This window comes from Python bivittatus, unplaced genomic scaffold (assembly GCF_059951505.1).
Source record: "Python bivittatus isolate LINGU-HERP-01145 unplaced genomic scaffold, Pbiv_v1 ctg000480_np1212, whole genome shotgun sequence".
NCBI classification, from domain to species: Eukaryota; Metazoa; Chordata; class Lepidosauria; order Squamata; family Pythonidae; genus Python; species Python bivittatus.
The window spans coordinates 105,859,901-105,872,944 of NW_028277075.1; the positions used below are offsets into that span (position 1 = coordinate 105,859,901).

A 13,044-nucleotide genomic window follows, 5' to 3' on the forward strand; every position below is an offset into this window, starting at 1 on the left:
TGGATTAGATAGCACTAATTACCATCTTTCATTCCAGTCTACCTAAAGGTGTTCTGAAGATAAAACAAGGAGAGATATTCACCACCCAGAGCTCCTTCAAAGAGATGGGACAAGTATATAATAAGAAATAACAGTTTTACAATCTTTAATGTCATGGATTGGGAAAAGTCTATAGCATAACACCCCTTCCCTAATGTGAACAACTCATGCTACAATCAGTTAACACTAATTAGAGAGTGTTATTAAGCAGCTTTTAAGCCTCAATCATGGATGCCAACATAAGGCCTAAACACAAAGAACAATTTTATGATTAGAGAGAAGAAGCTGGGGAAGAAAGGCTTCATGCAAACCTATGGTTGACTTGCTTATTATTATTATTCATTAAATTTATATGTCACATTTCATACAGAATTAGAGTAGTTTAAAAATCAAAATATACTAAAAAAAAATCAAAAGCAGTGTAAGAAAACAGTATTCAGTAACCATGAGCAAAATCCCACTAGCAGGAACAAAGCCTAGGAGAATGAGATGGGTCTTCAGCAATTGGAGCAACTGCAGTATTGAAAATACCAAAGACACTCCAAAAGGTATCACAATTAATAAGTTTAATTGGCACCATCAATTACCCTGATTCAGGAAACCACATCCTCCTGGCCATAGCCAATCTGTGTCACTATAAGCTAAAATAATGATCTCTAGATTTTAATGAAACATACATTTTGCAGAAACAATACACTGCCATACTGACTTATTCTGCCAAACATTTATTTTGCAGTTGTTTTCAAACATAAGAAGGAGGGGGAAGAGAAACATAAGCTTCTGGTTTTTTTAAGGTAACATTAATATAACTCTGACAATTCCGATACCTGGAATCATCCCAGCTCCCTGGAGGTTTAAACACACAAAAAGTTTTGTCTCCAAGGAGTATAAAATGCTGTATTCAGTTTTGTTAGCTCCTGAACAGGTGAAATTGGATCCTAGATATTTACAAGGTATTTCCTGTCCTGTGAGAAGTCACAGAAAATTAAAAGCCTGTTCAGACTTGCTTCATTCACTCGCCCTTTGCAGAGCAGGTCCAGAAGAGCTATTTAATTCTGTGGTATAGTAATTATGGAGAGATTCAGGTTCAATCCACCCTCAGCTATGGAAGCTCTCTGAGTGACCTCGAGCCAGTTGCTCACTCTCAGCTAACCAACTCATAGGGTTGTTCTGGGGACAAAACTGGAGGGAAAAGATAGTGTGTGCCATCTTGAGCTCCTGCAGAAAGATGAGATATACAACTAACTAATAAATAAACAGGCAGGGCCACTTTGCACCCTTCTCCCTCCGTCAACTCCCTAAAAGATGCCTTCTGGTGGATGGGATACCCACATGAATTGAGAGGGCTCAGTGCAATTAGCTCAGGAACATAAGAAGAAGGGGAAGCTTTCTGGTCTAAGCCATTAATACTTTAATTTATTTCAATCTACAGATCTGGAATGTGGTTTATTTTATTATTTTGTTTTAAGTGCACAGCCACATTCCCATTTGTATGTGAAATTAAATTATAACTCTACCAAGTTTTTGTATCCCACAGGCAAGTAATTATATCGAACACAAGTTGTATCAACAGTCATCTCAGTTCTTAATACGTAAATCCTGCTCATTTTTTATTAAATGAAATGTCCAGTAACACTTCAAAACCAAATTTAAATAAAAACATCTCCAATTTCTATTACTTTGCAATTATGAAGATACTGGCTTAAGACAAAAGCTAAAGTTTTATGTGAATTCATAGGTTAGTTTAGCCATGGTTTGGTAAGTAAACCAAAATAGCTGAGTTCTCAGATAATGCTAAGCCAAAATTATGCTTTTATGAACCACTATGGCTGATTTTACTTATCACATTAAGCCAAAATCAAAGAAACCATAATATGTCGACCCAGCTAAAGCCTCAATAGCTACTTAATACACATGACTTATATATTTCTGTTACAATTATAAGTCTAGAACAGGCCTGTACAACTTGTAGAGTGGAAAGGGCCACGCTGATCAATTAAAAATAATTGTGGCCCACCAAGGAATAGCTGGGGTATCGATCAGCTGTCGGAGCAATGGCAACAATGCAGCTGGTGGTGCCAGTGAGGCCTGGAGGTCTTGGAGGCACTAGTGGCACAGTGTGTTTTTGGGGGCGGTGGCAGCGGATCCTTCCTGGTAGTGGCAACATTTGGCACTGGTGGATTTACTGAGTTTTTTAAAAATGCCAGCGGGCCACCCAAGGCTGCTTAGCAGACTGTATGTTGTGCAGGCCTGATCTAGAAGATCACATAAATAGAGCTATAGATTCCTGAATGCTATAATGCACTCACATTCACACATAGACATAAACTAAGCACTTTGCTGAATTGAACTGGAGAACAGTGGGCATGTAGTACCCAGAAATACCATCTTGTTAAATCCCAAAAGGAGACAGCAACTCCACCCAGCTAAAAAAACCCGGTCTAAAAAGATCATTGGGATATAGACAAGGCTGGAGAGAGGAGATGGTAAGGAATCAATCTCTTTCAACCCCTTACAGCTTATATCTGGGAGGAGGGCACAGACAGCCAGTGTCCTAAGCCAAGCCCCAGCTATTATAAGGTCAGCATACTATTCTGTTGTAGATATCATTTGTACAGCTCTAGATCCAAGACCTGAAAAGTTTGTTATGCAACTTTATATTTCATGTTCATTTTCCAGGTATAATTACTTTCATTGGAGGGTATTTGTGGTAGGGTGCTGCCCCTGTGGCTAATTCAATGGCTGTTATTCCAAAGCTCCAGATGTCAGCCTTGAAGTCATAGCCTCTCACCTATTGTAGGAAAATATAAAACAGACAAGTTAATTTAGCAACTGTATACTTAATCCAGTACATGACATAATAAATTTCTAAGTCTTATACCTGTTCCATGACTTCAGGAGCCATCCAACATGGAGTACCAACAAATGTCTTTCTTACTTTGTTACGGGTCATATCACCTCCTGTGGCTAAAAATGCACTAACTCCAAAATCTAGGAAGAGAAAATACAGAAATTTTCTTAGCATTCAATTCACTTATTAAACTGAAGCTCTGAATCTGAAGCTCCTGTTTAAGTACGTAGCATGAGACTTCTATTTAAATGAAGCTGTTAATTTAATATTTTCTCAGTAGGTGAAATGTTATGTAGGTTTTAAAAATGAGACATCTCTTCCATTTACGAATCACATCTATAAACATTTTTAACCTTCTTCATTGCATCATAAAATACGTACAGATACCAACAAGGTGCCTGTTTCTTTCACGCTACCATTTGAGGTCAGTATTCCCCTACATTCAATTGAGAATGTAAAGATGCTATTAGTAGGTCTGCATCAAAGTTCCAGCAGGGTAAGAGCAAAAAAAAAAAAAAAAAAGCAGCCTGACATCTATTTCTGCTTCAAATATCTTATGAAGACACAAGATCAGAGGGAAAATGTTAACAGTCATACAAAGCTTGTGGGAAAAACTAATTAAAGGTGTCCAGCGTTGCAGGGGAAGTGTAGCAATAATGTGTGCAAATCAAGAAATAGCTAAAAGCATAGTAGGATCAGATCAATGTAATTCTAGGCTACATGGAGTATGTTACAGTAGTTAACTAGGTGGCTATGGGAATGGAAGGAAATGGGCCACAGGCAAGAAATGGGAGCAGAAATGCAAGAAATAGAACCATAGATTCCCATTATCAAGCAAAAATTCCAATAGCAAGAGGTTCAGAGAACATTCATGCATACACTTGTATGCAAGAATCACTACACTCATCCATATATGTGGGTGGAGGAGGGCTGCACCATATGCAGATTTCTGGCATGACCTCATCCCTGCTCATAATAGTTTATTTTGTAAATGCATCTTGCCTCTAAAGCTATGGATTGCTGGTTGCCTATCATTGCTAGAAGATATTTAGGAACACTTCCATCCCAGAAGAATGTAGATAGCACTGTGCATTGTTCATACATGTATACTGCCATTTCTGAGATCAAGTCATGCATTTATATAAAAGCAGCCATATATTTGATGACAAAATACCAAATATAATATAAATCAGATACATGTAGATGAACTCATGTATTCAGGCTACAGATTTATAATCAATCTTACTGTTTATTTCCTTTGTACTATTTCTTTTCAGTATACTTTTTAAAAGTGCAGTAAAGAACACTTCAAGATATGTGGTGTTCACTTGTGCTTCAGGTTCACATCACTGACTTCTTGTCTGGATTATCCTAATGCTCTGTACATGAAGTTACCTCTGAAGCAGACTGGACCCTTCACTTAGTCCAAACTAGAGGTACAGGCTTGCCAACTGGGACAGGATGTTATGATCACAAGATACCAGTGTTTCACCAATTGTTCTGGCTGCCCATCTGGGCTCAAGACAAAGCCTTGGTTTTTTATTAATCCCTGAATATCTTGGGGTCTGAGAACAAACTCTGGTTATCTTTGGAGCTCCAGTCCTTCTCTGATGAAGTAAGTGAAGCAAATCAAGTCAAAACAAGGAAGAGTGATTCTCAATCATGATTCTTCTCTTATAGAATTCCCTTTCCAGAGAGCTATGTCTGGCACTTACATTAAGTCTCTTCCAGTGCTAGGCAAAGACACTCATTTCCTCTCTAGCATTTCTATAATTCTATTTTCGGTATGGTTTTAAAATAGAATAGTGGATTCTATATGTTGGATGTATGTTATTTATTTCATTTCATTGTTTTCTTCCTGTTTTGTAGTAATACTTTTAGAAATGCTTCATATTTTGAACACTACTTGCAATATTATGTGGATTAAATATATCACATAACTAGTATAATGCTTTAGGAAAGAAACTGCAATAAATATGTACATGCCCTCCCTATTTGATACATTATTTCCATACTCTTCTCCACTCTTCAAAAATGAATTTTGTAAGGAAAAAGTAGTTTGTCCAGTGCAGAGTTAGCTTGGAGGATATACCACAATGCTACTACAAGATGCAGTGAAAGCCAACTTCCTAGACATCTTTAAACGGAGATAGACACATTCAGAGAAAACCTATCAGCAGCTACTAGTCCCAATAGCTATGTATTAACTCTACAATCAGATGAAGTAAACATTTCAGTACTAATTGTTCAGAACACAAGTGGGAAGATAATCTTGAACTTTTGTCCTGTTTGTGTACTACTGTGAGAACAGCAGGCTGGACTCAACAGCTTCATCTAACAGGGTTATGTCCTCCTTTAAATAACTGTAAGTATATCATCAAGAACATTGGCATCCATCTTGACACCATGTAGCATGCGTATGTTCGGACAAAATCACAAAGTACACAGAATGCACAATTAAAGTTACTTATTTTAAATAGGGTGATGATTGTAATCTTTGTTATGAGTCAATAAATATGAGTTGTGCGCATCAATATGCATCTTGGTCTTAAACTTGCAAGGAAATAATGAAGCCATTTTTCTTAGCAAGTTTTTTCAAAACCACAAGAACTATTTTAAGCTAGTAATGCTTATATAATATTCAGAAACAATCACTTCTTAATAACTGAGCGTACTACGTCAAAGCAAAGAGAGGTTTTCTCCCTTCCATTTTATATTAATATGCAATTGAATTCTCTTTAGTCCCAACACTTCAGATGACACAACCAAAGTAATAAATCTAAGTGCTAGTCTACACTTATTACAGCAATTATTTCTAGCTTGCAATGATACCATTCATAATTTAAAATACCACTAGCAATTACAAATAAAAAGAAAAGAAAAGCTCTCTTTCAGTAACAGCTTGGGGCTACAAAGCCTGTACTAAGTTACATTAGTCTTTCTCCAACTTTCAGTTGCTGGGTTGACCTAAAAGTACTAGTTCTGGCTTTTGGTCATGGATACTCAAAGAGTATCAGCCATTATCTCAGCTGTAAGAGGGATCTCTGAAACACTCCCAGCTGCTTTCTCCACTGGTTTAAGTTATACAATGTCCTGCCCTCTTACCAGCATTCTGAAGGTTATGAAAATGTAGCACCCACCTACAGCCACTAAAAAGTAAATGCACACATACCTACTTTCTGAAATGATACAGTCCCAAGACTAAAACAGCTCATGTGATATCATGGATAAGCAATAAATAGTCTTGAGAACCCCAGCAGGATGGCCAATGAGCCTGCAAAAACCTTTCTGGGCAACCTTTGTTTGTTTGTTTGTCACATTTATATAGCTGCCCATCTCACGTAAAGCAGCCTTCGGTGGTGTACAACAATTAAATAAAATAGCAAATATATTTTAAAAACCCAATCATTATAAAAAGTAATTATTAAAATGAAAACATTATCAACAATTTTAAAATATACAAACCCCACGGAGAGAGCAGAATATCAGTCATAGTGGAGACACCTAAGAATGTCTCCAGTTCACAAAGACCCCCAGACCTGATGACGTTACTAGATCTTGAGGGACTTCCTAAAGGATAGCAGGGAAGGGGCGAGCCTCACTTCAGGAGGGAGAACATTCCACAAGGAGGGAGCCACGGCAGAGAAGGCCTGCCTCCTGGGACCCACGAAATGCAAGTCCCTGGCTGATGGAACCTATAGCATATCTTCCCTGCCAGATCTAATGGATGGACTGATGAAATTGGGGTGAGGTGGTCCCTCAGAACCATTAGGTTCCTTTCCTCACCTGCATGTTGAAGAAATTAAGAGAAGCTAGCATACTACAAAATAAATGAGCATGCAAACTTAGATACTCAAAGAAATCCACCATATAACAACAAATATTTTATGTATAGATGTGTGTGTACACACACACACACATACTACACACACACACACAATATGAAATATAAAATGATGACCAGCACATAACAAAATAACCACAGGGAGACTCCCACTCAACTGGCCCCTAATGCCTGAGGGAAGAGCCAGGTCTTAAGGGCTTTCCTAAAGGCGAGAAGAGTTGGGGTCTGTCATAGATGGGGGGCGGGAGGGAGAGATTGATCCAGGGAACAGGGGCAACCACAGAAAATACTTTGTTGAGAAACCACACTCCGAAAAAAAGGAAAAGGTAGGGAGAATAGTATAGGGGGGAGGGGGACCTAGAGGCTTAGCAGCCTTTTTGGGGATGGATAAGCTTCCCCCACCAACAGCCATTTTACAAAAGGATTTTCAAAATGTTCTCAAAATTTCAAACATATCCACCTGTCCCAAAAGAGCGGTGGTCCCTTACTTAGCTTGTTCTGAACATTTCACTGTGCTTTAGCTCTGGGAGATGACGTAATATTTTTTTCCCTTCAGCTTCAAAATTAAAGAGGAGGATAGTCCAGGCAATTATGTTGTATTCTGGAAATATCCCCAAACCCTCTGAAGTTCAGTGTGACAGTTGAGATATAACCTCATCCTATACTGAGAAAGAAGAACAAGAATTCTGCCTGGATACCAAAGATATAAACTGCTAACCACTCAAAACTATAGGTAGTCCTCGCTTAATAACCATTCGTTCAGCGACTCTTTGAAATTACAATGGTGCTAAATGAGGAGACTTACAACTGTTCCTTGTAGTTGCGGCGTCTCAGCGTCCCCCCAGTCACGAGATCATGATTCGAGTGCTTGGCAACTGGCTCACAATTACAAAGTAACAGCACTCCGCGGTCATGTGATCACTATTTGCGACCTTCACTGCTGGCTTTCAACAAGCAAAGTCAATTGGGAAGCCAGCAGGAGGTCACAAATGGTGATCATGTGACCGTGGGCACGGCAACCATGCGGGATTTGGCTAACAACGGCAACTGAGACTGCCGGAACTGCTGCCATAAGTCAGTGCAATCACGTAATGTCACACTTTACAACTGTGTCACTTAGTGACGGAGTTGCTGGTCCCAATTACCATCGTTAAGCAAGGACTATCTGTAATTCCTTTTAGCAGCTTTTATGGAGCAATTGGGGTATACCTGTATCCACAAATTATCTTTTGAAAAAGCTAATTGACCAAAGAACTATAGCTTAGGATTGTTCTTTTAAAAATATGCTGGAGGATACACTACAATATCATAGCCTGTATATGCCTTTTATCATCTCAAAAGCCTTGATTTTTCTAGAGCAATGCTTCTTAAACTTTTCTCTCTCAGCCCCCCTTCCCACTTTTAAAAATCATGGAGAACCCCAAAAGAGCTTTTCTTTGTATGAGTTATATTTATCAAATTTACCCTATTAAAAATTAAAATTGACATATTCATAGAATATTTATTGAATCATGTAAAAATAATATTAAGCCCACTAGATATTGACATAAAATAATTTTCATGAAAAACCGTGTATTTTTTAACAAAAAATAATGAGAAGAGTAACATTGTTTTAAATTTTCCAAATATCTTCAATATCTGGTAAACAGTTTTGATTTCACAGACCTTTGAGAGGGTCTTGGGGGACCCCCAGGGGTCCTTGGTACACACTTTAAGAAACAGTGAGCTAGAGGAAAAATCTGCAAACCTCCAGAAAAATGAATAACACTACTTTCAAGAAGCACAACTCACTTTCACTGAATGCAGAGAATCTATCAGCACCAGCTTCTGTTCTCTAATGAAATCACTCTGTTATACAATCATTTCAACTGCCTAAACTCTTTGTAATTTGGAACAAAATTATAGCAATGTATATACTCGTATTCTGTTTTGAAAAGCAAGGCCCTCAGTTCCTGCCATTAAAAACAGACTTTTAGGTTTAACAAAAATTATTTGTCAGGAGCACGCCAAGTATTGGAGCCAAAGTAATTTTGAGAGAGGAGAAAGAAGACCACTACATAGCTCTGGTTATAAATATCTTTTCTTAAACTGTCAATCACAGTTCTGGTGGAGAAGTTAACATGGTATTTTTATTTGAGCTTAATTTTCCAACACAAAATAAATTGCCAGAATTTGCCATTGTTACAGAATACATGCACAGCAAGTTGGTAGACCTAAATAATAAGATACTTGCCTATACAAGCAAAGCAATAAAAATATTCTCAATATATTAGGCAGGCTTTCTTCTGTACTTTTTTTTTACGTCCAACCAAAATAATGGTTATTTTTGGATCCTTATATCATGGCTTGTGTCTGAGCCAGATTGATGTAGTGAAGGCATCAGGCTAGAACCCGGGAGACCGAGGGTTCTAGTCCCGCCTGAGGCACAAAGCCAGCTGAGTGACCTTGGACCAGTCACTCCTCTCAGCCCCAGGAAGCAGGCAAGGGCAAACCACTTCTGAAAAACCTTGCCAAGAAAACTGTGGGGATTTGTCCAGGCAGTCACCAGGAGTCAACACTGACTCAAAGGCATAAATATATATATTTGCCTGGACAAGTCCCTATACACACACACACACACACACACATATATATATATATATACACAAATACACACATACACACACACACATATCATGGCTTAATAACTTATGGATATTAAACACAATACAGCAATGAATTAGCTCATCAAAGCCAAAGTTTGCATTGTCACCAGAACTGCCATATTGACAGTCACAAACCGTTTCACTTTTATCCAATTACATTACTTCGTATTCATTCCTTCTAACACATATATGCCAGCCAAGCTAACTCAAATCCAGTCTACACGTGGCTATGTCATAATCAATCTGTTAAATAAAGGAGCAGAAAGATTTAGTTTGTTCAATTGCAATATATTAAATAAAGCTATCATACCAAGCCAAAATGTTAAACCAACTTCACTTTGTGATTCAGTGCCTAGCTTGACTGAAATAGCCAAATATGGTTTCCTGTTTCATCTGAAATGGGAAATTATGATTAATTAAAAGCTTCCCCTAAAGTGCCAGAAATACAGGGAAAATCCTGTTCATATTTCTGTTTAAGCAGAAATACTGATTGCACAAACTAGATGAATTAATGAAGATATAATGTGGATTTCAGGTCAGTCAGCTCTGTGAGGAAAAATATGGTAAAATAACTAAGGGGGCATATCATTTCAGCTAACTCTTAAAAAGGAACTATTCCTTGATTATGGTGACATACAAATATGAGAAATAAATAAATATGACTTTGGTTTAGTTCACACTAAGCTGTAATGTGATTTGTACTGTTTTGCCTTAACAAATTGTGTGAATTCACCCGTTATGGTTTACCATTATTTGTTAATCATAACAGGCCATTACAGCTTGTTCAACAAAGCATTTTTAACTGAATTGTGACATAATATTATGGTGAACTAGGCCACCATCGAGCCAATGGCATAGATCACAACTACAAGCTTCAGGTCGTTAAAACTGCAATTAGCATCTTCGTATCAGGAGAATTTTGTGTTGGTTCCAAGTCAGGAATTGCAGTGCTGGTACACTGATTTTTACTGTTCCAGACTTAGAACTCAGCAACTTGCCAAAGTCTTCAATACTTTATCAGTCTTACAAAGCAACATTAGGCTATGCAGGCTATGCAATGCATTATTAAACAAGCCACAGAATTAAAACTATTGAAACTTGAATTCTTTGCCAAAGTGCCAAGTCTATACTTTCTTTTTGCTATAAAACAGGAATTCATAAACTCTATGATACTGTGAAATCTCTCAAAATGCTCAAATGAATTTGTGTGACATCCTCACCATGAATAAAACTATTGTTTTCATTGGCTCTTTGTGGTCAAGAAATAAACAGACTACCCACTATTAATAATTGATTTCTAACCTATATACAAATAAAACAATGAAAGAACCATAGAACTTTATAAAATTTTTAAAAAGAACATTTCATTGGAAACAAGCCAAAAGAAATTCCAGTTTTAATGCCAGTAAATTAAAAATTAAAAGCATATTTTAATGGGAAGCAGGAGCTTATTTATATTGCATAAGCTTGAAATTGGGATTTCATTTTGAAGGCAATCATTTTCATTCACCAAATCAGAGGAAACGGGGAGTTTCCTTGCCTTAAATTATCTTCTCTTAAAATGCTGCAGGTTACAGAATGTAGGCAAGCTATAAGCTGCTTAATTCTCTCTCTCCCAGCATAGATGCACTGTGATAACAATCGCAGCTCTCACCCATTATTCTCCCTTCCCCACTGTTCTATTTCCTTGTGCAGAGTGAATGTCAGATCAGAACCTGGAGACTGCCTGGACTAGTCCTTGCAGTTTTCCTGGCAAGGTTTTCAGAAGTGGTTTGTCACTGCCTTCTTCTTCCTATGGCTGAGTGACTGGCCCAAAGTCACCCATCCAAATTTGTGCCTAAGGCAGAACTAGAACTTGCTGTCTCCCAGTTTCTAGCCTAGTGCCTTAACCACTACCCTGAACTGGCCCTTCCTCGTGCATGATTACTCTGCCAAAAAGAACGTGTGGACTCCATCCAGGGCTCTGGAACCTCCCGTTGCTTTGCATTCAGCATATATCAAAATAAGCAAGCCTGCTCAGAAACAAGTGTCAGGAAAGTACAATTCTCCATCTGTTGTCCCACAACCCGCATGTGGAGAAACAGAGCTCTAGAATGCAGATCAGTAGCTATGCCAAATTAATTTGGAAGAGCCCTTCTTCAAGTAATATACTGAAGAAGAAAAAGTTGAACTGCCAATGCCTTCCCTACGAACTGGAAGATTTTTCATGTCATCAAAGCAGTGTTGGGAGTTACACACAGTGCTGACTAACTGCCAGAAGAGCCAAAGCTGCTGGCCAAACAGATTCTTCCTCCTCTTCCACACAGCTCATACGACTTCCAGTCTGCTCCAGTTTACAGGGGAAAAAATCTTCCAGACCAAATGTGGGGAAGGGCACAGAAAATAAATAAAAAGTAGGAGCCCTATCATCTGAAGAGAAATCCTGCTTGGATAACCTCAGACTGAGCCTATGCTATGGAAATACAGTACTTTATTTACACAGCATTTTCAACCTTAAAATGTTTCACCACTTTCTGGCTGCAATCAGGAACGAACAACATGCCTACAAATGAAGTATTATAGCTTTTCCATTCTAAAGAAAGTGTCAGTACAGGACAGCATGTTCAAGCCCTCCTAGTAAATTCAGGGCTGGAGGCAAAATATAAATTGAAGTCTTGGAAGCTCACAAAACTAGTTGCCAATCTACTTCCATACCAGCCTTCCCTAAACTTATGCCCTCTAGAAGTTTCTGACTTGCCAATGGAGAAAAATAAAAGTTGTAGTTCAAAACAGTTAGAGCACAGCAGACTGGGGATAACTGCACCGTTCCTTGAAAAGCTGACTGACACACTCCATTAAAAACAACAACAACAATCTGCTCAGGAAAACTGAAAGCTTAGCCTGTGGCTGATTACCAAACACCCTTAAACTTAACAAATTCTAACCCATAAAATGTTAATGAGATCTCTTGGAATATCTCAAATTTCCCATCATGCATTTTGAAAGTTTAACAATAATGATGATTACCTGCTATTTGTACAGAGCCATCCTCACCCAGAAGAATATTACCAGCTTTTAAATCCCTATAAAAAGGAACAAACAGAAAAGCATTTAAATTCAGATAAACAAGGATATGATCACTGGGGGTTGTGGGGGAGAGTTGTTGTGAAACAATATCACAGGACAAAATTAAAAACTTTCTGATTGTACGATCACAGATAATTTCATTTTAAAGATGGCAAATTGAGGGGAAAATATGCTATTCCGCTTACAAAAAGCTCATTGTTTCATTCTCATGTGAGCCGGAAAATCTCTGCTGAACTTCAGACTGTGCCGCTTAGCTTCCTTATCTCATGCAAAAGTACTCTATTATATTCTCCCAGCAAATCAAGGACTACAGCTGGTCTTGCATCAATCAATTAACTAATCAGTTCCCGTTTGATGTTGTGCAAGAGGGAAAGAAATGGAACCAAAGTAATTGTCAAGACAAGAAACTTCCATTCTTCGAAGCTTCAAGAAAGCAGCAATTTTTCTGCCACCTCCTTCCCCCACTCCAAACAATAGATAGATCAAAAAGGGTTTAGGTTTGATCATCCCCTTTGACAGGCTGAATAACTGCTAACATGTCTGATCTTGTGAACGGCTGAGGCATTAATCAACAAAGTGGTTAATTTAAGATTAAGATT

General features: G+C 38.1%; 1 protein-coding gene across 1 annotated transcript in view; it reads right to left on the bottom strand.

Annotated features, from left to right (window-relative positions):
- The window catches only part of STK39 (serine/threonine kinase 39), a 125,015-nt gene that overhangs the window by 58,821 nt on the left and 53,150 nt on the right, over positions 1–13,044 (bottom strand). Inside the window, exons 5-7 of the mRNA XM_088146699.1 lie at positions 12,386–12,441; positions 2,921–3,030; positions 2,729–2,830 (exon numbers count right to left, since the gene is read on the bottom strand). Of these exons, the coding sequence (XP_088002825.1) occupies positions 2,729–2,830; positions 2,921–3,030; positions 12,386–12,441 (268 nt within the window). The remainder of the gene's footprint in view (positions 1–2,728; positions 2,831–2,920; positions 3,031–12,385; positions 12,442–13,044) is intronic.